Genomic DNA, 27,262 nt, shown 5'->3' on the forward strand with positions numbered 1-27,262 from the left:
CGGGCTCTCGACTTGGTGGAGAGCCTGCTCCCCCTCTCTCTCTGCCTCCCTCTCTGCCTACTAGTGATCTGTCAAATAAATAAATAAAATATTTTTTAAAAAAGGTTTACCTGGTAGTACGGAAGAGGTCAAGAACATACATATGTGATATAAATTTATAAAATTAAAGAATATATGTACAGATTTCACCAAATGCAGAGCACTAGTAATTGAAGACAAAATTCAAATTAAACCAGAATACTCTGGGGCCATATGATAACATTGCTCTCACACAGCAAATTTACAGGACAAGATGAACTGAACTATATTGAATTCCCTGTCAATAAGCCAGATTCACTCCCATTTGTCCTAAATAAACTGAATTTATAATGAAAGATGGATGATGGTATCCGCATGCTAGAATGTCTGTTTCATGGAGCCAGGGACTTTACCTTGTTTAGACTAGTGCTCAGCACATAGGAAGTTCTCAATAATGATAGCTAAATGAATCAACAGGATTTTGAAATCTGTAGAATACTATGCATATTGTTTTAGGAATTCACATCTAGATTAGGGAATTCTACACATCTAGAAATGGAATTGTAATGGATGAAAAGCCAGAGATATATGAGATGTAAAACTAGAGTTTCAGGGAAGGAAAGAATTTCTCGTTAAATATCACAATGGAGGCAGATAGGAAGTCTATATAACTTCCTTGTTGTTGTTAAATGTTTGGTTTTTGTCATTGTTAAATGTTTAAACAGTCATAAATTTCCTTTATTTTTTACATCATCAGTATGATGGAAAATATACATGGCTCCATAGACTTCTAAAGAATTAACTATTTAAATGGTAAAAAAAAAAAAAAAAGACACTTAGAATTCATCACAGTCAAGTTAAAGAAACACATGATACAGAAAATAAAACCCTCTAAAAACAAAAGATACGATTTAAGTAAAATCAAACACAAAAAAAATCATTATCTACAAGATCTAAGGAAAAATAAACCCTAACTGTTAAAACCTATTCAATACTAGCTAAACCTAGATCGTCGAGCAGAGAAGACAAAGCTCCCCACCTTAAAAGACTTCAATTCAAGATAATAGACAAGAAGAAAACTACAACAATAAAGTCCTAAGAAATGAGGACAATTTCTAACAATTACCAATTCAGCTATTTTACTTACAAGTTTACATGGAGAATAAAATAAGCCACATTCTATTGTAAAGCATTAATGTCTTATAGCAAGTTTCTAGGTTTGTCAAATAAAGACTAAAATCAATACCCACAAAAGGTATTTTGTATAAAAATATCACTAGCAAGTTGCATTTAAATATTTAATTAATACAATTATAACAAACTTCGTTTCTTAAAGTACTCCACGGTTAAAATTACAAATGTCACTAGTTTACTTTGCTTTTCTTTTTAAAACAAGATACCTGCAGGCAACAGATGTGCAATTAAAGCTGTAGTTCATGTCCAAACAATTCCCTCTGAACACACAAAAAAGATAATCCACTAAAAAGTCCTGTTATACTTCTTACATTTGAATACTACTTTGGATTTACCTCAATTAAGTACTTTTATTTACAATCTAAAGTATCAAGCAAAATTTGAGATGAAATGTCTCTACAGAGTTTCAACTCTCAAGTTTAGTAAAGAATGAAAATTGGTTCAAGTATGAGATATCTACATTACCAACTAAAATTACAATTTGGGGGTATTGATCTGAGTAAATTTAAATGCTATGCCAAAAAACTTAAGCAGTTTTTGGAGTTTCCTATTGATACAGGAGTTCATTTCATGGTTCTTTGAAAATATTGAAATGAAATTTTAAATAGCCATAACTTAGGAAATCAGTCATACCTTGACTTTTATTTTGCTCTCAAACTGTTTTTCAAGACACTAAGAAATTTTGTCTTACTAGCAGAGTCAAGTTTACAACAAGGAAGTGACAGTGCAGATTCTGGGTTTTGACATACATACTCTACATTGTGCAAGTAAAAGAGTACTAAGGTTTAGAACTGCAACACATGCTAAATAAAATGGTACTTTTTTTTTTTTTTAAGTAAGACTGCTGCTATATCCTTGCACTGTCCCAAAACTCCCCAAAAAAGCCATTCTTCCAAAGTCATTTTTCCTATCTTCCCACTCAAAATAATTTTTCCCAACCTAGAACTCTTATAAAATGTATTTTTAAAATTATCTTAGTACATCTTTATTATCTTTAAATTCATGGATAAAACTCTCTGAAACTGAAAATATTTCATTTGACCTCTCTGCTCCAGACTAACTTAATTATGTTTTTCTATTAAATTTAGAGTGAATTTTAAATATTTCTCCTGTATTCAAAATTAGCCACTTAATTTCTAACTACCTAGTTTATAAAAACATTTCCACATACATGACCCCATTTTATATAGCATAAATTCAGAGCAATTATTAGTCTTACATGTTTAATTAATAATTGCTTGATATCTTCATTTTTACTGAATGTTAAAACTACGTTTTAAGTTACATATTGGGACACCTGGGTGGTTCTGTTGGTTAAACAATCAACTCTTGATTTCAGCTCACGTCATGATTTTCACACTGGGCATGGAGCCTGCTTCAGATTCCCTCTCTCTCTCTCTCTTTGCCCCTCCCTACCCCCTGGTCTCCCTCTCTCTCAAAAAAAATAAAAGTTCTTTCTTTCTCTCTCTCCCGCACATGTATGTCACACTAGCTCTCTCTCTCTCTCTCAAAGACTAAAAAATAAAAGTCAAATATTCAGCACCTACCACAAAAACAACAATGCAAAATTTAAAAACTATTATAAAATTATATGAATAGAAAATAAGTGACCAGGGGAATCTGGGTGGCTCAGTCAGTTAAGTGTACAACTCTTGGTTTTGGCTCAGGTCATGATCTCAAGTTTGTAAGATCAAGCCCCATGTCAGACTCCACACTCAGTGGGGAGTCTGCTTGAGATTCTCTCCCTCTGCCCCTTTCTCTGCACATGTGCACTCTCTCTAAATAAATAAATAATTAAAAAAAGAAAAAAGAAAAGAACTGACCAAAGCAACATAAAATTAGGTAATAGAATTTGAAAATTCATAAAATATATATCTCATGGCAAAAATATCCAAATTTCATCAATGTTCCATTTTTTATTTTTATTTTTTTTTAAACAGACTTTTTTTTTTTTAAAGATTTTATTTATTTGTCAGAGAGAGAATACACACAAGCAGGCAGAGGCAGCAAGAGAAGCAGGCTCCCTGCTGAGCAAGGAGCCCGATGTGGGACTCGATCCCAGGACTCTGGGATCATGACCTGAGCTGAAGGCAGCGGCTTAACCAACTGAGCCACCCAGGCGTCCCCCGTGTTCCATTTTGTAAAATCTTGGTTTATAAGTTCCTATAACTGTTCTTTAATAGTTAAGTATTCATCAGGGTAGATACAAAAACATTTAATCCTTTTGTTAAATATTATAGGGTTTATGCTAAAAATTTAATTTTGGCCAAATATAAAGTAACTATCAATCATCCCCGGCTTAAGCAGTCCAAAGAGTCTCTCATTTATATACTTTGGACACAGTAAGAGCTGGATATATATCCAGCTACACACATACACACACTTTGTAGAAAAAGACTTTTTTTGTACCAAGATAAATGGAAAGATAAATTCCTAGCTTTAAAAATTCAGAATATCAAAAAAATAGAGAATATCATCTATGCTACTGAATTTCTAATGTGTGGAATTATAACATTTTAACATTCTGATACATTTTTGACATCTGTGATTCATGCTCCTTTTGCACAAATTATATTCAACTCGATAAGATCTCAACTTACATTTAAGTCTATTGAAAAATTATCTGGATAGGGAATGCTTAACCTATAAGGCTCTTCTTATACCACATCACCTGCCCCACCCAAGTAGGAAACCAACATAATCTCCATGGAATTAGCAACAACTAAAACTGCAGGGGAAAAAATTATCATCACAGAAGTATACATATACTTCTAGAAATGCTCTTACTACCCTCTGCATCCACTTATACAAGCACTTTCAGAGCCATAACACTCACAAATTTACAGCCCTTTACCCATTTCTAGAAAGCTTCCACACTCACTATTCTGGTGAATAGCCCAGTTTTAACTACTTTGACTTCTTATAAAGTAATATTTGAGTGCTGTTAACAATAATCTTCTCAAAAACTCTCCCCTGCCTTGTTCCTCACAAATCCCGTCTTTCCTGGTCTTCCTACTTCTCTGGCTGTTCTTCCAACTCTGTTTCCTTTTTCTTCACCAGCTGTTCAAACGTTGATCATCCCCAGGGTTCTTTTCTAGACTCTACTGTTGTAGAAATGTACATACCTCCCTGGGAGTATATTTCCTACAGCCTTGACTACTTCAGTTGATGACTCCCAATCTGTCTCCCTCCATGCAGATTTTTTTTTTTTTTGCATTCCAGTCTGTTTCCAACTGTTGTTTCTACTAAATCACTCTACCAGGTCTCCTTGACTCTAGGTACAGTTCCAATGTCTTCCATGTTATCACTGAGACTGGTCCTCTAAAACAAAAGATCTAACCATGGTGATTCTTTTAAAAATCATTTGGAACTCCTCAACACCAGTTCTAAAGTAAAAAGCAGTACGACATTAAAATCCTTCATGATTTGGGGCACCTGGGTGGCTCAGTTAAGCATCTGACTCTTGGTTTCGGCTCAGGTCATGATCTCGGGGTTGTTTATTTAAGGTGACAGGCGAATGTTTAATCACTTCAGGAAAATTTCCATCCAAAAATGATTTGGTGGTAAAAGGTCTACTCTTTCAACTCATCAGAAAATCCCATTTTCTAAATTGACTTATTCCCCCAGGGTATCAGGAAAAAATGGCATAATTTCAATTGGTATAATCCTTAATCTATTACAATATATTTGAGTTGTAAATTTGATTTAGGTTGATATATACTTCAAATTCCCCAAAATCAACTAAACACTTATGTTTGCTAAATATAGTTAGCATTTTATTCTATACTGGAGTACATGTATTAAAAACCACGTACAGAGGCACCTGGGTTAAGCATCTGACTCTTGGTTTCAGCTCAAGTCATGATCTCCCCGTCTTGAGATTTAGGGCTCCATGCTCAGGGTGGAGTCAGCTTGAGAGTCTCTCTCTCTCCCTCTGCCCCTCCCCGCTCTGTCTCTTTCTCAAAACAAAACAAAACAAACAAAAAAACCCTACAGTGATAGGAATAGGAATTTTAACATTAAGTTGATACTACAGAGAGGCACCTGGGTGGTTCAGTCAGTTAAACTTCTGCCTTCGGCTCAGGTCATGATCCCGATTATTGTAATCAAGCCCCAGTGTCCAGCTCCCTGCTCAGCTGAGGAGTCTGCTTCTCCCTCTGCCCCTCCCCTGATCACATTTTTTTTTTCCTCTCTCTCAAATAAATAAATAAAATCTCCAAAAAAACTGATACTACAGAGTCTCAATCTTTGTGATTTTCCTAAACATCGGTACTATTTTTATTTTAAAGAATCTAGAACTATGTAACAGCAATTCAAATGAGTTATACACTCATATTACAAGTAAACTTCACAATAACATTATACAGGCAATTTATAAACATCATTAACCAAAAGTCACACAGGATCTTTTGTATATGGTTTCTTTTTTCTTTCTTTCTTTTTTTTAAGTAGGGGCTTTTGCTGTTATCAGCAGGCTGAAAAGGAAAATAAATGCCAATGACAAAAACTGTCACCTTATTCCACATAATACTGAAGTATATGATTAAGTTAATGTATTTCTGCTTCTCAATACTACATCAAAATAGCAAAGTCATGCAGCCAACATGATCTTCATAGACATTAACAATTTATAGATTTTTTAAAATATGAATAATTTATAAGTATTAAATCATAATCTCTGGGGGACTAGGCCAAGCATCAGTGTCTTTTAAAAGCTCCAGATGATTCTAATATGTAGCTGAGGTTGTGTATTTAATATATTTTCTTTCACTGTCCCTAAAAAAAATTAAGTAACAACTTTTTTCTTTCAATTTAATTCTACACCAGATTTTAAGGGAGTAGCTTTAAACATTTCCTTAAAATGTTATAGATTTATACTCTTAATCTCTATTTCAACTTCTGGGATTTTGATTTAAACAGTAATTTTTGTCATGCTTATAAAATGTGTCTTAATAAGTGAAGCTTTAAAAGAAAAAAAGGGAGACTTTGGCCATTTAAACACTAACTTTTCCTATATTTTGCTTTAAATTAAATAATGTCAGATAGCTCAAAGTCACAGTACAAAAGTACTTTTTTAAATTACAAAACTGTTTAAATATAAGGTCTTATTATTAACAAAAAGCTTTATCATTATGAGAAAAGATCTGCCGGGCAGCTGATAGTTTCAGTTGGAAGAGCATGGGACTGTTGATCTCAGGGTCAAGAGTTCAAGCCCCACGTTGAATACAGAGATTACTATGCAAATAAATAATTTAAAAGAAAGAAAGAAAAAAGTTCTGCTATAGATGTACAACATCCAAAAAAGGCAGAAGATAGAAAAGAATTGAAGTAACATTGGAAAAGGAGGAACTCTGAAAAGATTTTAGAAATTTAACTGAAAAAGTCCTCTTTGAACATAACCCCTTATTGATGGTATAGTATTCCCCAAATTTCTCTATTTCAAGAGATACAAGACCAAGTCTCCTGAAAATGGAAACATTCTATAGCCAACAAATAAATGAGTCTCAAAAGGACATAAACCTGAATCTACCTAAAAGAGCTACGCTGAATACACTTTCTTTTTAAATTAATAAGTTAATGTTTAGAATAGGAGGTATAGTTTCAAGGTTCAGGAAGCACGAAAAAGGTCTTTCAGTATCCTTATCTCATAGTGACCCAGTTTCTACTCTACCCACTCCCAGATAACCAGGTTACAAACACCTTAGATAACCTTCCTGATTTCTTCATGTATAAATAACAAATACAAATTATTTTCCCTCTTTTGCATAAAAGGTAGATTATTGTATATATTGTGCTATACCTTGTTTTGTTACCTGACAATATATCTCACCTTTTTTATAGACTTTTCAATGAAGCAGAATCTCAAAAATAAGTCCTTTTACTTTATAACGCATCTTAAAATCCCCTTATGATCATCCCAAAAAATGTACCTGCAATAGGAAATCTCTGGAATTTAAAAAATCTTAACGGACACGTTTATTATAAAGAGTTTACTGAAGCATGGAATGCCCACAAAGAAGTGAACTAATCAAAGGTGTATAGCTTTGTGAATCACCACTGAGTGAACACACCAGTAAAAATACCACCCGTGTCAAGATACAAAACATTAGTAACACATCATCTATCTGATTTTTTAATATTTTAAGATCTATTAGTATCTAGGACATATGTTAGAAAAAATTAATAATACTGACTGCCTAAACTTCCATTTGGGATATATTTTAGGGGATTATGTTCTTACATTCATTTTCAGTTTGTTTGAACTGTTATTTTTCTTTTAAAATTTTAATGAAGTATCTTATATACAAAAATAAACAGGGGGGGCACCTGGGGTGGCTCAGTCGTTAAGCGTCTGCCTTCGGCTCAGGTCATGTTCCCAGCATCCTGGGATCGAGCCCCAGGTGCCCCACATCGGGCTCCCTGCTCCACAGGAAGCCTGCTTCTTCCTCCCACTTTCCCTGCTTGTATTCCCTCTCTCACTGTCTCTCTCTGTCAAATAAATAAAATCTTTAAAAGAAATAAACAGAAATGTAGAAATAAGAACTAAAGAGTATTAAAATAAGCTTCTATACCTAGCAGCCAGTCTAAGAAGACCCCTACCCCATCACAAGGGCAAGTAGTATGGCTTAATGGTTAAGAGTACAGACTTTGGAGCCAGACTGCCTCAGTTTGATTACAGGATTTACCTCTTACTAGCAGAGTGATCTAGAGTAGTTAAGATTTTCTTCACTCATTTATAAGCTCCTTTATTCATAAATGAGAATAGTAACAGTGCCTGCTTCATAGGAGGTATTCACTTAATTATGAGAATTAAATAAATATACATTTGTAAAGTATTCAAAACACTTTCCAGCATATATTATGTAAAATTTAGCTATTTTTGTATTCATTCTCTGCTTCCCTCTCAGAGAAATACTTTATTATTCTATTACTATGCATGAAGTAACACACATATATGAATAAGTATCATGATTTCTAAGTTTTATATTAACTGGCATCATAACTGAAGTACTCCTTTGCAACTTGCTTTTTTCATTCAACATTTGGGAGATTCATCTGCATTGATATTCACAGCTGTTGTTTATTCATGTTCATCTCTGTACTGTATTCTACGATATAAATTAACAGAAGTATTTATTTACATATTCCTGTTGAGGGACGTTTAGATTACTTGCAGTTTTTTGGCATTATGGAAAGTAGTACTAAAAACTGCTTGAACATATCTCCTGATGCAGATATAAAAGTGTTTTTCTAGAGTATACACTTAGGTGAAGAACTTCTATGTCCTTAGGTATACACAGTTTAGCATATTAACAATGTCAACTTGTTTATCAAAATGGTTATGTTAGAGCATTACATGCTTTCATTAAAAAAGAGAGGTCTTGGGGTACCCAGCTGGCTTAGTTGATGGAACATGTGATCTCTGATCTTGAGGTTGTGGATTCAAGCCCCATGTTTGGTGCAAAGAGTACTTAAATAAATAAATAAAATCTTAAAAAAAAAAAAAAGAAGGAGGAGAAGAGAGGTCTTAAATCAATAATCTAAGCTTCCAATTTAAGGAAGTGGAAAACAGATGAGGAGGATGTCTGGGTGGCTCAGTCAATTAAGTGTCTGCCTTTGGCTCAGGTCATGATCCCAAGAGCCCTGGGATTGAGCCCTGCTCAGCAGGGGAGTCTGTTTCTCCATCTCCTCCCCCCCCTTCCTTTCTCTTGTTCATTCTCTCTCTCAAATAAATAAAATCTTTAAAAAAGAGAAGGAAGGAAGGAAGGAAGGAGAAAGAAAGAAAGAAAACAGAAGAGGAAATTAAACCCAAAATTATGTGCAGAAAGAAGCACATAATAGGGGTGCCTGGATGCCTCGGTTGGTTAAGTATCTGCCTTCAGTCCAGGTCATATGTCAGGGTCCCAGGATCAAGCCCTACACCAGGCTCTGTGCTCAACGGGGAGTGTGTTTAGGGATTCCCTCTCCGCCTCTCCCTCTGCCCTTCCCCCTTCTCATGTTTTCTCTCTCTCTCTCTCAAATAAAAAATCTTTTTAAAAAATAAGGTAATGTTATGAATAATTTTATGCCAATAAACTCAAAAACTTAGATGAAACAAGCAAATTACTTGAAAGATACAAACTAGTAAAGTTAACTCTAGAAGAAATAAGTACCTTGAAAAGTCCTGTAGCTATCAAAGAAACTGAACTGATAGTTTAAAACTTTCCACACAAAAATTAATAAAATGCAAACAGACCTAAGTGGCTTCATTAGTGAAATCTACCAAGTATTTAAAACTTAATCCTTCATAAAACACATGTGCAAAAATCCTTGGCAAAATATAAACAAATCAAATCTAGCAGTACATTAAAAAAAAATACTGTGTAGGGGCACCTGGGTGGCTCAGTTGGTTAAAGCCTCTGCCTTCAGCTCAGGTCATGGTCTCAGGGTCCTGGGATTGAGCCCTGCATCAGGCTCTCTGCTCAGCAGGGAGCCTACTTCTCCCTCTCTCTTGGCCTGCTGCTCTGCCTACTTGTGATCTCTCTGTCAAATAAATAAATAAAATCTTAAAAAAAAAAATACAGTGTAATCAAGTGGAGTTTATCCCAGGAATGTAAAGTTGGTTTAATATGCAAAAATCAATCACTGTAATTCATTAAAAAAAAAAAAGCATGTGAGTTCCTATTGCTCTACTGTATCATCTACACTTGATATTAACCAACTTTTTAATGTTTATTTTTTTCAGTTATCTCCACACACAGCGTGGAGCTCCAACTCAAGACTGTGAGATCAAGAGTCTCTTGCCCTACAGACTGCGCCAGCCAGGCACTCAATATTATTCAACTTTTTTTTTTTTTTTTAAGAGAGAGAGATTGAGAGAGAGCAAGCCAGCCACGTGAGGAGGGGGTGTGCAGGGACAAAGGGAGAGAGAGAATCTTAAGCAGGCCCTATGCCCAGCACACAGAGCCTGACTCGGGGCTCTGTCTCACAACCCTGAGATCATGACCTGAGCCAAAATTGAGAGTCAGATACTTTACTGACTGAGCCACCCAGGTGCCTCTATTCAATTTTTTAAATGAGCATAAATGCTATCTGAAAGTGCAAGTTTATAGTTTCCCAGTTATGTTGAACATCTGGTATTAGTTTACTGGCCATTCTTCCTTCTTCTGTGAAATTCTTTTTTGCATCTTTTAGCCAATTTTTTCCCTTGGGTTGTATTTTTTATTAATTTGAACAAATCCTTTCTATATTCTGGACACTAATCCTTTGCAAGTCGTATGTTTTACAAATATCTTCCTCTAGTTGTTTTTCTTTTTTCATTTTTTCATTTCTTTTTTCTTTTTTCATTAATGAAAAAAGTAATTTTAACATATTTGAATTTACTAATCTTTTACTCCAATATGCACTTTTTGTGAATTCTTTATGTCCTTCCTTACCCCAAGGTCATAAAGAGATTCCATACTCTAAGAAGCTTAAAAAAAAAAAAAAAGACAAATTTCTTAAGTTACTACTTCTATAATTCCTTTGGAGAAAAGCATTGTGTTGTCAGTTAGTTCAACTACCTCCTAAATATTAGGCTTTATATAGTTCTATGCTTCATATACTTTATATAGAAACAGGCCTATAACAAAATGCTCATTTCAGAAAACAATTCTCAAAATTTATAATTTACTAGCATCCCTAAGCCTCCATACTGTTACAACGACAAGGCAGTAATAATAAAAATTAGTAAAAGTAGGAAGGAATATTTACTAATTTCTATAACACAAACACTTAATATTTGAAAGTGCTTTTTAATCACTTTTTCACACATGAACAGTTTACCTATTGTTATATCAGCTTTCAAAATAGTTGCAGCTAAAACAAGGATAAAATTTTGATACAATTCTCAAATCAGGTCACTGGTGAGGGAAGTGGGAGGAAAGAATTATTAAAACCAAGTACAGTCCCAATAAACTTGTCTGATGCTTATCTGAAAACTGCCTCCACACAACTGGCAATTACCAAAACTCAGACTATGGTATCAATTTAAAATGCAAGGGACGCCTGGGTGGCTCAGTAGGTTAAACATCTGACTCTTGTTTTGGCTCAGGTCATGATCTCAGGATTGTGAGATGGAGCCCCATACTGGGCTCCAAGCTCAGCACAGAGTCTGCTTGAGATTCTTTCCATCTCCCTTTCCCTCTGCTCCTTTCCCCACTCACACCCTCTCCCAAATTAATTAATTAATTAATTAACTCTTTAAAACTAGTAGTTCCACATAAGTTTTATGCTTTAAAACACATTTCTACTGAAATTCTGATATAGGGTCTATGATTTAACACCTGCCTCTGACTTAGATATTCATACGCCTTATTTTTTCTTTTTAACTTCCTTCACTGTTCATTCAAAATATTAAATCTATACTTCTGGCAATATCAGAAATGGTATTTAAATGAATTTATTCCAGAATTTAAAGTGACTGACAAGGGGCGCCTGGGTGGCTCAGTGGGTTAAGCCGCTGCCTTCGGCTCAGGTCATGATCTCAGGGTCCTGGGATCGAGTCCCGCATTGGGCTCTCTGCTCAGCGGAGAGCCTGCTTCCTCCTCTTTCTCTCTGCCCGCCTCTCTGCCTACTTGTGATCTCTGTCTGTCAAATAAATAAATAAAATCTTTAAAAAAAAATAAAAAATAAAGTGACTGACAAAAGAAATATGCCTTAAAATGATGCCACAGCACAATCTTCTCATGTGCTAAGAGAGAAACAATCTGGAAAATAAAACCCATACCTTGGAACCTTTAAATCTTGCCTACTCACTACATCCATGAATCCAATTTTCACTACTTTCTAATCACCCTATTATGAAGTCAGCATATTAAAGCACATGAGCATTTTATAATCCACTGTAAAACATATCAGTTTAGTTATTAGGATTATATGGATGGATTAAGGAAAAGTATGGCTTTTTCCAAAGTTACAAATCCAAGATTCTTAGCCCCCAGGTTTATGCTTCAATTTTTTTGTCCTATTGCCCCACCAACCTTTGTACCTCCACAGCCTTCCTGAAATAGAACCTCAGGTTCACCTCTATCATTTCATTTAAACTATCTGGTCAATCCAGTAGTAAGGCTCCTTAACATTCAACTCTCTTGGGACACCTGGGGGCTCATGTCTCCTGGGATCGAGTACCTCATCAGGCTCCTTGCTCAACTGAGAGCTTGCTTCTCCCTCTCTCCCTCTGCCTGCTGCTCCTCCTGCTTATGTGCTCTTTTGCTCGCTCTCTCTCTCTCTCTCCCTGACAAATAAATAAATAAAATAAAATATTAAAAAAAAAAAAACCCACCATACCACCTGTCTCCTATCTTTCTGAGCTTATGCCTTTTTATGTAGACCTTTATGCACCCAGGACATCTGTTATTTTCTACCTTAAATCTTTAAGATCTAGTTCAAGTCCCCCTTCCTTTTCCTTTTTTTTTTTTTTTTAAAGATTTTATTCATTTATCTTACATAGAGTTGAGGGACAGAGAGCATGAGCAGGGAGGCGAAGGGACAGGGAGAAGCAGACTCCCTGCTGAGGAGAGATCCTGATTTGGGGCTTGATCCCAGAACCCTGGGATTATGACCTAAGGCAAGAGCAGATGCTTAACCAACTGAGCCACCCAGGTGCCCCCAAATCCCCCTTTCTAAACAAGCCTTCTCTACCTTAATCACACAGAGCTCTTAATTCCATTTAGAACTTAATTCTTCCCAAATTGTTTATGGAAGTCAGTTTTGGCTTCCCAATTAAACTCTAAGCTCTTTGAAGACTGAAGTAACATCTTAATACCTTCATTATGTCCCAAGTTGCCTAATACAGGACATGCACTCTTTTACATATTACCTGATGACTGACTAGATTCTCATCATATTACTTAACTCAGCTCCTTCCATTTCAAATCTACAAGTAAGGCAAACCAAGTATGCTACTGATTTTTATTGTTTTTTTTTAATTTTTATTGTTTTTAACAGGGAAACTCTACAAACGTGGTAGTACTGGATAATGGACATTAATTATAAGACTATTTAACTATTTTTTTAAAATATTTTATTTATTTGACAGAGAAAGACAGCAAGAGAGCACAAGCAGGGGGAGTGGCAGAGGGAGAGGGAGAAGCAGGTTCCCTGCTGAGCAGGGATTTTTTTTCCCACATCAGGTGCAATCCCAGGACCCCAGGATTCTGACCTGAGCCAAAGGCAGATGCTTAACCAGCTGAGCCACCCAGGCACCCCTATTTGAACTACTTTTATGCACAACAATTCTGACACTAAATGCACGGTATCTTCCAACACCACTTCTCCAACTCTCCAATACAAGTTGGATGTCCTACAATTCCATCCTTACACTATCTACCTGGAATTAATGTCAGATTCCACAAGTTAAGGGCTTGGGCCAACAAGATTGTATCCACTTGGGATGCCAGTCAAAAACCCCAAGCTGTCACTGATACTTCCAACTAACTAGCTATAAATTCAGAGGATTCCTAATTCATGCCTCACTAAAACTCACTAAAATGACTCGAACTCAGAGAAGTGCTTTACTTACTATTATTGGTTTATTATGGAGGACACAACTCAGAACAGCCAAATGGAAGAGATGAACAGGACAAGGTCTGGTGGAAGGTGCTTCCATGCCCTCTCCCAGTGAACCAGCCCCCCGCACCTCATACTGTTCACCAAACCCAAAGGTCCCTGAATTTCAATGGTTAAGAGCTTTTACAGAGCTCAATCTGCAGCCCACACCCCCTTTCCTGGAGATTGTTAAGTGGGGCTGAAAGTTCTAATACTCTAATCACATGGTCTTTCTGGTGACCAGCCCCATCCTACTAGGACTCCCCCGCCACCAGTCATCTTATCAGCATACAAAAGACATTCATCATTCTGGAGATTGCAAGAGTGTTAGGAGTAGTACAGCAATAACCTGGGATAAAAAACGAATATTTTTTAATTATATCACACTATTTCTTTAACACCTTAACTAGAGTTCCAAGGTTTCAAATAATTTAGTTACTTCAGGAGATTCTAAAGACAGACGTTTAAAGGAGAAAACTTCTTAACAATGAAAAAGCCCACTTACGGGAAAAAAGGCATACAGTCTTATTGTGCAAACATACCAAAGAAAATAAAGAAAAATTACAATAGTGACAAATTATTGAGTACTCATTCTGTGCCAGGCATTCTGATAACTGCTTTACAGAATCCTCATTCAATCTCTACAACAGTTCTATAAGGTGAACCCCACTATTAGCCTATTTTCACAGATGGGGGAAAGTGAAGCACAGAGACTCCCAAGGTCGCAAATCTGGCAAGCAGTGGAGCTACGATTCCAACTCAGGTAGTCCAGCTCCAGAATCTTTAACCTTTAGCCACAGGGCCTCCCCAACCCCTCTTGCCAACAGTACTCAACTACCTCAAAGATTTGATAGTTCTATTTTCCCCTCCCCAACTCCACTAACTTTGGGTTTGCATTTCCCAGAATACACCATTCTCTTAAAGGCTTTTCTGCCTCAAATACATACTGTTTGTTGCCTTGGGCTGGAATGTCCTGCGCACCAACCCTCAGCCCCCCTGTTTTTTAAGATTTTATTTTTAAGTAATCTGCCTCCAACATACAGCTCCAACTTACAACCCCAAGACTAACGCTCCACAAAATAAGCCAGCCTGGCACTCCTAGAATGCCCTGGTCTTTTTTTAATGCAGCTAGTAAAACCCTAATGACTCTTCAAACAGCAGCATTTTTTTAAAAACAACTTTCTCTGTGAAGCCCTTTTCCTTCCTTCCACATTTTCTGTCCCCAATCCTGGGGGAAGGAATACTTCATTCCCTTAGCTACTTCGAAACAGCGATTCACAGATACTTCTATTGTCGGACTTATTTGTGTTATAATTCTATTTTTCAGTACTACCTATTAGGCATTATACCACAATGCAAGCATATGACACTCAGACACTTGTTAAAGAGTAGGAATGCATAATGGTCCAAGTTTAAGTTCAACTTTTTTTGTTTGTTTGTTTGTTTGTTTTTGTATTTCCTGGGTTTATTTCTCTTTGTTCCAAGCCCTAAGCATCATCCTACTTCATTCTACCTCCATGGCCTGCACAGTTTCCTCAAGCGGTTACAGGGTCAGTGGCTTCACTGTCCAGGACAGGACAGCTGTGGTCCCAGGGGCAAAGCTGTACTGGCTGGGCCTTCATGTTTGCCTGGAACCAGTCCTCCAGTACCGCCAGGGCAGTGTCCTGGCCGGAACCCAGTGCTGCGAAGGGCAGAGGGCTGTAAGAGCCGTGAGGGTGCACGCTGTAGATCCGCAGTCTGGTTAAGTCTACTCCGCCCACTATCAGCCTTAAGTTCAACTTTTAAGTGAACATATTTTTCTAGTCAACACAACATGATTCGTTCTAATAATATTTTACTACCCTCTATGTGCCTACATACCCAAAAGAGTCACTGATGACACCCCCCATGTTTATTACACCATTATTTATATTTATAGCCAAGATACAGAAGCAACCCAAGTGTCCACTGACAGATGAATGGATAAAGAAGATGTAGTGCATATATGCGTGTGTGTGTGCTTGTGTGTATATACATATGTACATCACACAGGGATATTACTCAGCCATTAAAAAAAAGAACGAGTTTTTGCCATCTGTGACAACATGGATAGGTCTAGAGGGTATTATGCTAAGTGAAATAAGCCAGATAGAAAAAGACAAATACTCTATGATTCCACTTACTTGTGGAATCTAAAAAAACAAATGAATAAACATACAAAAAGCAGAAACAGACCCATAAATACAGAGAATAAACTGATGCTGCCAGAGAGGAGGAATGTGGAGGGACGGACAAAATGTTGAAGAGGAGTGGTAGATACATACAGCCTTCCAGTTACGGAATCAAGAAGTCATGTGGCTAAAAGACATAGCAAAGGGAACATAGTCAACAGTACTATAATAGTACTGCATGGTGACAGATGGTAGCTACACTTGTGGTGAGTATAACATGATGCATAAAGCGGTACAATTACTATGTTGTACACCGGAAACTAATGTAACACTGTGTGTCAACTATACTCCAATTAAAAAATAAAAGATTCACTCCTGAATAAAATTATTATCTTAAACTCCCCGGGTTTAGATTGGGGCTTTTCAAATGTATCTTTCCATAATTTCCCAACTCCCACATTAAGTCCTTGGCACTAAAGCTTCTCAGTAGTATCAAAATTGTGCCTGTTAACAAACATTTCAATATTAGGAACACACTCTCCATCTACTAGTTTTTAGAACAAACATCTAACAAATAAGATACACTAAGCAAGTAGTGACAAATATTAAGATACATGGTACTTCAAAAGTGGCTCTGCTAATCTCACCCACATTTGAACAGTTGTTCTGCACTCTTCTACTTCCTACACCCTAATCTGCTTTCACTAAGCTATTACTCCATCTAACATTCTTTTTTTTAGAAAAGCTTTTTTAAGATATAATTGACATGCCATACAATTCACTGATTTAAAGTGTACATTTCAGGGCGCCTGGGTGGCTCAGTGGGTTAAGCCGCTGCCTTCGGCTCAGGTCATGATCTCAGGGTCCTGGGATCGAGTCCCGCATCGGGCTCTCTGCTCAGCGGAGAGCCTGCTTCCCTCTCTCTCTCTCTGCCTGCCTCTCCATCTACATGTGATTTCTCTCTGTCAAATAAATAAATAAAATCTTTAAAAAAAAAAAAAAAAAACAGAAATGCTGTTTAGTTCAAAGTCTGTAACAGCCAGCCCTGTGTGGTTATTCTAAGTGTTCTGTTAAAGTGTACATTTCAGACTGGTGCAACCATCACAATCAATTTTATAACATTTTCATCACCTCAAAAAGAAACCATACCTATTTACCAGTCACTCCTTATATTAGTCAAGGTTCTTCAGAGAAGCAGGACCAATAGGATATGTGTATATATACAAAGAGAGATTTAATTTAAGGAATTGGTTCACATGACTGTGTAGACTGTCAGGTCTGAAATCTGCAGGGCAGAACAGCAGGTTAGAGACACAGTTTGGAGGTACTCCTGCAGTCTTGAGTATGATGGTTCTATAACGATAGAATTCCTTCAGAGGAACCTCAGTTTTTTCTCTTAAGGGCTTCAACTAACAGAATGAGGCCCACCCACATTCTGAAGGGTAATCTGCCTTTTCAATGTCTACTGATTTAAATGTTAATCACGTTTTACTTTATTTTATTTATTTATTGTAAGAGAGAGAGAGGTAGAGATAGAGCACAAGCGGGGGTGTGGGGGATGTGCAGAGGGAGAGGGAGAAGCAGACTCCCCACTGAGCAGGGAGCCAGCCCAGGGGCTTGATCCAAGGATCCTGAGATCATGACCTGAGATGAAGGCAGCTGCTTAACTCACTGAGGCACTCAAGCACTCCAATGTTAATCGCATTTTAAAATTCCTTCAAAGCAACATCTAAACTGGCATTTGACCAAAAACTGGCTACTATAGCCTAGCCAAATTGTCATATAAAATTAACCATCACACTCCCTGTTACTCCCAAACCCTGGAAACCACTAATCTACTTATTCTCTATGGATTTGCTTATCCTACACATTTCATACAAACAGAATTATACAACATGTGGCTTCTTTCACTTAGCATAGTGCTGCCAAGGTTCATCCATGCTGTAGTATATATAAGTACTTAATTCCTTTTTATTGCTGAAAAATATTCCATTATAAGGTAAACCACAATTTATCCATTCATTAGTTGATGGTAAATTTGGGTTCTTTCCACTTTTTTTTTATTATTATAAATAATGCTACCATGAACATTAAAACATCTAGGTTTTTGTATGGACATATGCTTTCATTTCTCTTGGGTATATATCTAGAATTGCTAGGTTATATAATAACTCTGTAACATTCCTTTTCACCAAGCAAACTGAAACAATTCAGAACTACAAATTCTGTCTTTCTACAAGCATAACTGCCATAGCTATACTGGTAACATATAAGCATGATCTTATTTTCTATCCCTGGATTTTTGAAATGTAAGGAACTTTATAACTAGTATCTAATAGCATTAAATTCAGTTAGTATTTCAATAAACAATTAAAAAAACAAAATAGTCATTTTTTTTCTACATTAGATTTACATATGGGGGGGTCATACATACATATATATACATTCTATTTAAAACAGAACCTCCGGGCGCCTGGGTGGCTCAGTGGGTTAGGCCGCTGCCTTCGGCTCAGGTCATGATCTCAGGGTCCTGGGATCGAGTCCCGCATCGGGCTCTCTGCTCAGCGGGGAGCCTGCTTCCCTCTCTCTCTCTCTCTCTGCCTGCCTCTCCATCTACTTGTGATTTCTCTCTGTCAAATAAATAAATAAAATCTTTTAAAAAAAAAATAAAAATAAAAAAATAAAACAGAACCTCCAAACATACTAAACTCAGAAATTATCAGAAATATATGAATTTTTCATATATTATAGTATCTGAATAGTGATTCTCCGATATCTTTTCATGTAAAGAGCTGTTTTTATTCTACTTGTAAAATGTTAAGTGACTAATAAATACAGTTTCAGGAACTAATCTTCAATTAAAACTCTAAAATATCTTAGAGTTAATAGATAATAAATAAATTTTTTCTATTTCTTTTTCTTTCTTTTTTTTTTTTTAAGACTTTATTCCTTTATTTGACAGACAGGGATCACAAGTAGGCAGAGAGACAGGCAGAGAGAGGGAGGAAGCAGGCTCCCTGCTGAGCAGAGAGCCTGATGCGGGGCTCAATCCCAGAACCCTGCGATCATGACCTGAGCCTCCGAAGGCAGAGGCTTAATCCACTGAGCCACCCAGGCGCCCCACAAGGTTTCTATTTCAATGCATTTTTTCTTCTGATACACTTTTCAGTAACAGGTTAGTGATTAGATTAATAATGACTAAGAATGCTTAGGTAGCAAAAAAAGAGTGGTCAAAAGTGTACATTCTGCAATTAGATGACTGGAATTTGAATCCTGACTCCACCACCATCTTTGTTATGCTGAAATTCCTTCACCTCTCTGAACTCAGTCTTCTTACCTGTAAACAGGACAATAACTATCTACTTCAAAAATTTGTTGTGATGATTAAATGATATAATTTTAGAGCAGTCTGAATACTGGTCAGAACTCAAATATTGACATATTTCAGAGAAGCTTACCACAATTCACCTGGTATCATCAGCTAAAAAGTTCATTTTAAATTATGATCCAATCACTTACCAAAAAAAGTAACAACAAAACACTATGTTTCTTGATCTACACACCCAAGTAAGGAAACAGAAAAATTTTTGAAAATTACTTACCAAATTAATAACAACAGTTACTTCTGGAATAGGGGAAGAGAAAGAGAGGTAACTATGTTCAGGAGAACATACATATTCTCTATATAATTCCTTATTGCTTGAATTTTTGAGAATGTATTCCTACTATTTGTGTAAATAAAAAATAACAGCTTAAAGGTCCATATTGGAAATTCATTTCTGCTTGGCTCACATCTAGAACAAGTCAGTAGTTATAAATGCAGATAAAACTATAAACCTATAAGTACTGACATATCCTTAACACAAATAAATAAGGAAACATTTCTTACATCTTTAAATTCAAATCTAACCCAAACTGTATTTGACAAAGGATACAATATTAATCACCAAAAACATCCACGTTTTCAAGTGCCTACAAAAACTTTTTAAACTTTTCAAATTACACCTATCTGCTATTCTCTTTATTTTTTTAAAACAGATTTTATTTATGAATCCATTTGAGAGAGAAAGAGAGAGGGAGCACATAGGATGAGGAGCAGAGGAGAGGGACACGAGGACTCCACACCAAGCTTAGAATCCAATGCAGGACTCGAGGCTCAATCTCACCACCTGGAGATCATGACCTGAGGGGAAACCAAGTGCCTGAGGCTTAACCAAAGGAGCCACCGAGGCGCCTCACAGGTATTCTCTTTGAAGGATAAAAAATTTACATGGGAGGCTAGTTTTTCCAAGGCTGTTTCATTCATTTGCATAAACACCCAAATCTGAATCAGTTGCCTGAATGCAAGCCTAAGGAAAAATATATTTATTGCTGGAAGTATTAGAATTATGTTTTTAAAAATGCTAGTTGACTCAGAGAAATAATTAACTCAGGTTCTTACAGAATTTGGAAGTCTGTCATATGATAAGCATTTTAGCTATGCACCCAGAAAATAATAGCTTAGATTATCTTTCAAGAGAGCAAAAGACAGATTTTCATTACAGTAACTGTTCAGTCCATACTAAGATAGTTTAGAATAAAAGTCTAACAGTGGCTTTCATTTCAAGGGGGAAAAAATCTAGATTTTGGTCCCAACTCCCACTGTTACTAATAGATGACCCTGTACAAATAACCTCTAAACATCCAACTCCTTTTGGATAAAAGGCATCCAGCCTTTAGCTGCTTTATGTACCTCCTAAGAGTGTTATACAGATCAAGTGAAATAAGAAAGTACTCTGACTGTAAAACCCTTAAAAGTATTATTTTGCATGAGAATGGATATATATATGTAATGGCTCAAAATTAATGTCACCAAACACAAGATTTTCTACTGTCCCAAAATGCTTAGCAAACTGTCATGCACACTGCAAATTCTCAGTAAGTAATGATTTTTACAAAGACTACCTATTGGTAATTGAGTCCATGATCTCAAATTAAGGACTAACTCAAATGACCTTCTGCCCTTTGACCCTAATCAGGGTTGTAGAAGTACAGACAGCTCTATTGTTCACATTTCACTCATTCAAACATTTATGTAGTGCCTATCCTCTTGTTCTCAAGAGCTCACATCTGGCAGGGCAAGCACATTTGCATTATAGTTATTTTGTTGTCTGTGTCCCATAATGAAATTATATACAAAGTTCTATGGGAGTATAAAGGAAGAAGCTATTAATTCTTTAGTTAGTGGGAGTTAAGGAAGGCTTCACATTGAAACTGGGCCTCAAGGGATGAAGGGGAAAGGTCATTGTGGAAGACAAAACAGCAAAAAAGGCACTTGTTCTAGGAACAGAGAGCACTGTCACACAGCTACTGCATAGTTTGGGGCAAAGGAAAAAAAAAGAGTAATAGAAGATGGAGCTGGAAAAAAGGGAAATAAGAGAGATTTTGAAGGGGTTTGTACATCGTGTTAAAAAATTAATGGGGAAATAACCAAGATTTCTGGGCAAACAGGTAAACTGTTCATTTACTCATAGTGGCAACGAGAGAAGTTTGCACAGAAGACTCCTTAGAATATTTCCATAGCTAACAAATGCCATCATTTTTCTTGATTCAAGTAAGTGACATACATAAAGAACCAATCTCACAGTCTTTTCACTTAAAAGTCTAAATGACAGACACTCTCCTTCCTATTTACCGCAGAGAATAGATATTAAGCTCTAACATAAATACCACTTGAGAAAACCAAATAGAAGCCTAAGAAGGCAAAGAGTAAATTCAACTTAAGGAGAAAAGTCAAATATCTAAGCGGGAAAAAAAAGGTTTTAAGTATATACACCACCTACATTTTTTAACTTGAGTAGGTAAAATATTTCATTAATCTTCCACTATTGTGAAAAATATGAAATAAATCTGTGCTTTGGATATACAATCTGGCTTTCTGAACATGTTTATATCAATGTGCCTCAAACATAACATTTTTCAATTATATTACTTTGTCACAAAAACCAACACCTCTTAATGACATTTTTACTTCTATCAACAACAACAAAAAATTGGTAAAACAATACACAAATAAATAAAATCAATGATCTGCTATTCTCCCAAAAGCTGAGGCCAGGATCTTTGTTGTCTTGTTTAGATATGGAGAAGAAGAAAAAAGAAACTATCTTGACTGACAAATTCTGAAGATTCTTCCTTTGCAATGACTTCCTTGCAATGTGACATATCATTCCTGCTTTCATGCCTTTAGTTCAGGAACTCTTCCCACCAAAACTCCTTCCCCTGACTAACTCTATTTACATCTGCCTTATTTTAAAAGTCCTAAGATCTAGCTTAAATTGTATCCTATCTATGAATCATCCCTAAAATCTCCAATACTTACAGAACCTCTCTTTTTGCTGAAGTCCTAATTAGCAAGTTAATATACTTGTAATTTTTACCTTCTAGCATTTAATCATTTTTATTTCTACTGTGAATATGGTCAATGCCCTGACAAAACCATATCAGATCTAAACTGTTACAAAGCCTTGCTATAGCAGAGTAGTTAAGAGCTTCGGTTCTAGACTCTAGAGTCAAAAGTCAGAATACCGACATTCAAATCCCAACTCTACCATTTATTAGCTATGTGAACTTGGGCAAGTTAATCTAATCTTTCTGTGCCTTAATTTCCTTATGGGTTAATGTGGGGAAAATAAGCAGTTATCTTAAATAGTTATTTAAGGATTAATTAACATGTAAAGCATTTAGAACTGAGTATGGTACATAGTTAGCGTACAAGTATTAATTAAGCTGTTCCCATTTGTCCTTGCTCCAGGCCTCCCTACATATTGTTGTCATATCACTTTTAATTGGTGGTTCTGTTATGTCAGTGCCCTGCAGAGAACTTTCCCTGGCCTTCCACAGTACATGGGTCGATGCCCTTAGTTTGTTAATCAAGGCACTCCACACTATCTCCTCAGCTTTAGCTACTCAGAAACAGACAAATAAGGCAGACACCCTCTCTTCCATGATCTGACAACTACTTATAAAAGAGAAACAAACATAAAAATGTCACACAAAATGGATGTTCACACATAGCTACTCTCCAAAAAACTTTTCCAATCCAACAAAATCAATTTCATGAGTGACTAGAAGATGTCAAATTCATTCAAAATTACCTGCTTTTGTCTGTTTTATTCTACTTTCATCCACCCAAAACACACAAAAACCATGCCAAAATGACAGCTTTTCTTAAGATGTACCTATCCACCCCTGTTGTAAAGTCTAATTCAAACACCATCACCCTTGCCGTTTAAACTTAATACTATCTTATCTTAATCACTTGTTTTTATAAATATATAAATATATATATATGTGTGTATATATATGTATATATATATATATATATTTTTTTTTTTTAAAGAGGTTGAGAGAGAGCATGAGCTGGGGGAGAAGCAGGTGGAGAGAGAGAAACAGACTCCCCACTGAGCAGGGAGCCCGCAACAGGGCTCTAACCTCAGACCCTAGTATCACAGAAGGCAGACACTTAACAGACAGGCACCCTTCTCAATGAACTGTTATTAAGGTGTACAGTCACCCTCTGTATCCAAAATATAAGCTTCTACAAAGAATAACAATTTCTAACCAGTTCTTGTTTTCTTCCCTCTCACCACTGTGCCCTCCACTAAAACAGATCATGATAGAACAGGTGCTCAAAAATATGCATTGAATTTAAGTAAGAAAAAGTGAAACTGGAAGTAGAATACTACTATCACTTATTACTAAGTAAACTACAGTTAAGAGTGCAAATAGACTACTGTATCAACCATTAGACTATCTATCACCTGTCCAGAGACTCAAATCAAGTGGGACCATCCAAATCAGAAGGAGGCAGTCCACTCACTACCCCTTCTATGAAACCACCATATGGGTAGATTTGCTTGTTCAGTGGTAACTTGGTCAAAAGAAGGATTAATAACCATTCTATTATATGCCATCTAATTTGAAGAGCTTGACTTCCAAGAGAAGTGAAGGATGATACACAGGGTCAGCACCCAAGCGGGGCAGTAACAGACTGCTAAAATCCTGAGTAGATGATTTGGGAAAGTTTATTAAATTCCACTTTATGGCAAACCTGTCACCCTCCAACCTGCAGGTTTTTAGTACCCATAAGGCATTCCACAAACTTAGCATTAAAAAGTGTCACCTAGACTCCATGTGCCTATGTTTTGCAGATTTTCTACAATGAATATGTATTACTTGGATAATCAGAAAGTTTCAAGTGTTTATTACCTCTTCCAGCTTTTAATGGGTCACCTATAATGGCCAGTGCAGAATGAAAAAAATCACAAGGTAAAAGTCAACCAAAGGTTATATATCACTCTAATTATCCACCTCCCAGAGAAAGTGCCAATTTGAACAAAGTTCTCAGTTTTGTATGTTCAATTTAAAAGATTACTTCTACATATGCCATCACATGAAAGAAAAAACAATTCTCATTACCTTCCTAGGATTCCATAGCATACAGAAATTGCAAAGAGCTGCCTAGATGGTTTGATTTTCCCCCCACCTCAAACACCCTCCGCACTAAGGACTAGGCCCTTAATAAGGGCCACAAACAGGGTGTGAAGTAATGATCATATCAATCCACAAAACAATAGTAGGTGGCACTATTATTCCCAGAAGAGAAAACTAAGGCTTAGAGATGAGATGTTTGAAAAATAAAAACCTGCCTGAGGTGATGCTTATAGAAGGAGGGGATTATGGTATTGTATAAAGGAATTTGCTGGGAATATATATTAGGCTCAGTGACTTAATGGTTATGAGATAATTATAGCAGAAATCCTCAAACTGGAAATTTCACACATAGAAAACAGTAAGTGATATTTGGTCAAACTGTGGGTTTTCTTTGGAATTGTGTACCTCAGGGTATCTGGCACATAACAGGTGCTCAATAAAACCCTGTCTGCTCAAACCTAAGTTTTTAAACAATTTTATTCCTAAAATAATTTGATCACATGGCAAAATCTGACAGGTTATTTGTTTTAACTAAATTAGGCTGTGCAGTAATCAATAATTATATCTATACCTAAAGTAATGGCCTCATACCCTGTTCTTAGCTAAAGCAGGAAAAAAGTGAAAGTGGTGGAAATAAGCTGTGTCTCTTTTAAAGATAAGTTTTTCTAATTACAAATTCCACTCAATTTTAACATGTCTGCTCAATTTACACAATACTCACTATGGATCTAGACTTAGCCATCTCAAAATAATCTACTGTGGGGGTTTTAGTATAGCCATGAAAAGCACTGCTCATGTAATCACTATTTTTTAAATAAGTAAAAAAACCTGAGTCTCTTTTGAGTAGCGTACCAAAGTAAAGCAGGTGCCTTTGCGGATTATGTACTTTAAGCAAACCTGTTATTTGACTAAGTTGGACCTTAGCTTAGACAAAAAGGTCAAAGCTGGTTGAATTAAGGCACTGGCAGTTAACTGATGTTTGAATTTGATAGCTGGAAAGATGAGTTCCATGAATATTCACTTTAAATGATTATGGGTAATCTATGAAGTCTTTCAGACACCCAAACTTCAGTTTCTACAGAGAAAGAAAAAGGGTCTGTTCCATAGGTAAATGAACATCTGGTGTTATACAGAAAAATTAACATCTTTTTCAGTTCACATCCTACACACAGAGTAAGACATAGGTATTATGCAAGCACAATCTCTTCCTCCTTTCTTTGAAAAATGATTTATATAATAATTCCTTAATTCTGTAGCAACAGAGTATTGCTTTCTCTTTTTTTTTGAAGCTCAAGTGTCTTTCATTTCAAAATACTACCATTGGAAACTTAAATTCTTCTTTTAAAAAAGATTTCATCATTTAACTCGGGAAGAGGAAGCAAAAAGTCAGGAGGTGAAGCCCAAGGTATTTCTATTAGTCTTACATAACTTAATCTAAGTCGGAACCGATTCAGTATCTCAAAAGCACAAAAATGAGTTCTTCAGTATATTCTTCACACAGATTAAGTATTAAAAATTGAAAGGGTCTTATTTGACTTTTTCTTGTATTCTTAAAATATAAGCACCCACAAGTATAGTAAATTAGGGTGCCAACATAAAAATGCAAAAAGGATCACACTTAAAGAGCATTAAATTCATCCTATCACATCTATAGAGGTAATGCAATATTTGATAGAACTGGATATAACTTCAGAAAGTAAATTAATTTCATAACACTGATTTTTAAATATCACCTTTACAAGTATGCATTAAGTACTTTTAGTAAGTTCTTGCAATGAACACCAAAAATGATTTTCAAAAGCAATACATGTATGTTCACCCAACTTGCAAACAAAACTCTCAAAATGTAAAGCTACAGTTGTTCATGATTAATGAAACTGGCTTTGAAAATTGCAAATTACTCCTTATCAAATATTTCAAAAATGTTAATTTACACAAACAACCGTCCTTACTAGAAAGACCATGATCTGAACTCAGCTAAAAGCTGTACTAACTCCATTTCACCCCTGAGACACCTGAGCCCCAGTGTAATACTGGCCACAGATTCCCTGCATTGCTTTGGGAACTGCCGCTTGCTTATTCAAACACTGGACGGCAAATTCACCTTTCTAAAAAGATTGAAGCAAAAAGCCAAGTTTCACTATCTAGTTTTCTGAAATGAATGAGAGTTTGGGATTTCACTGGGAATGACCACATTATCAAGATGCCATCGCCCTCCCGAGGCATTTAATTACAATACCTTCTCTGTTTTCCATTCAACCACCTCAACTAAACTTCCAGTAAAACCAAATACCCAAAAAGTTGGTTCCATGGCCTTGCTCAAAGTCTCCTCTGGGTGCAAAAGCTGGGATCCTGCATACATTATGCAAAAAGGGCAAAGGGAAATGAGAAGTAAAGATTGTTAGATAATGTGGTGACATTACCTTGCCCGTCTTGTGATCAAACCAGACGAGAGCATGATTCCTTGACAGCACTTTGCAATCAAAGGTAGCATTATTCTGCGCTGGTCGACAGCGGGCCACGGAGCGGCCGATTTTAATGGGTTCGTCCAGGTAGACATGGCGCTCCTGAAATGGGTGCGAGTTCGGGCGGCAAGTGAAGATGGCCAAGGCTGACGGCATCGAGGACAGACTGGGGGTGTCTCTCCTACCAAAGGACAAAGAGGAGTTCCACCGGATCCGGACTGCCCTTCACAAGCCTATGCCCCTATCCCCCCCAAAATTTTAAATTAAAACAAACTGCGCATTGTCCAAGCATAACCAGTGAACATCAACAACTCTTCACTTGAGTGGGAAGACAAGCCAGCGCAATCCCCATCACCTCCTTTAAAACCCAGCAGCGCCCTGATCGCAAAAAGT

General features: G+C 36.4%; 1 protein-coding gene across 37 annotated transcripts in view; it reads right to left on the reverse strand.

Moving 5' to 3' along the window:
- Positions 1-27,042, reverse strand: part of LOC101680902 (sarcolemma associated protein) — a 142,133-nt gene extending 115,091 nt beyond the window's left edge. For all 37 annotated transcript variants that reach the window (XM_045078573.1, XM_045078577.1, XM_013053326.2 and 34 more), the window contains exon 1: positions 26,828-27,042. In XM_045078573.1, coding sequence (XP_044934508.1) covers positions 26,828-27,025 — 198 coding nt within the window. In that variant the 5' untranslated portion in view covers positions 27,026-27,042. The remainder of the gene's footprint in view (positions 1-26,827) is intronic.
- Positions 27,043-27,262: the final 220 nt, after the last annotated feature.

The sequence above is a fragment of the Mustela putorius genome, unplaced genomic scaffold (assembly GCF_011764305.1).
Source record: "Mustela putorius furo isolate JIRA1106 unplaced genomic scaffold, ASM1176430v1.1 tig00000095_pilon_pilon_pilon, whole genome shotgun sequence".
In the NCBI taxonomy this organism is placed as follows: Eukaryota; Metazoa; Chordata; class Mammalia; order Carnivora; family Mustelidae; genus Mustela; species Mustela putorius.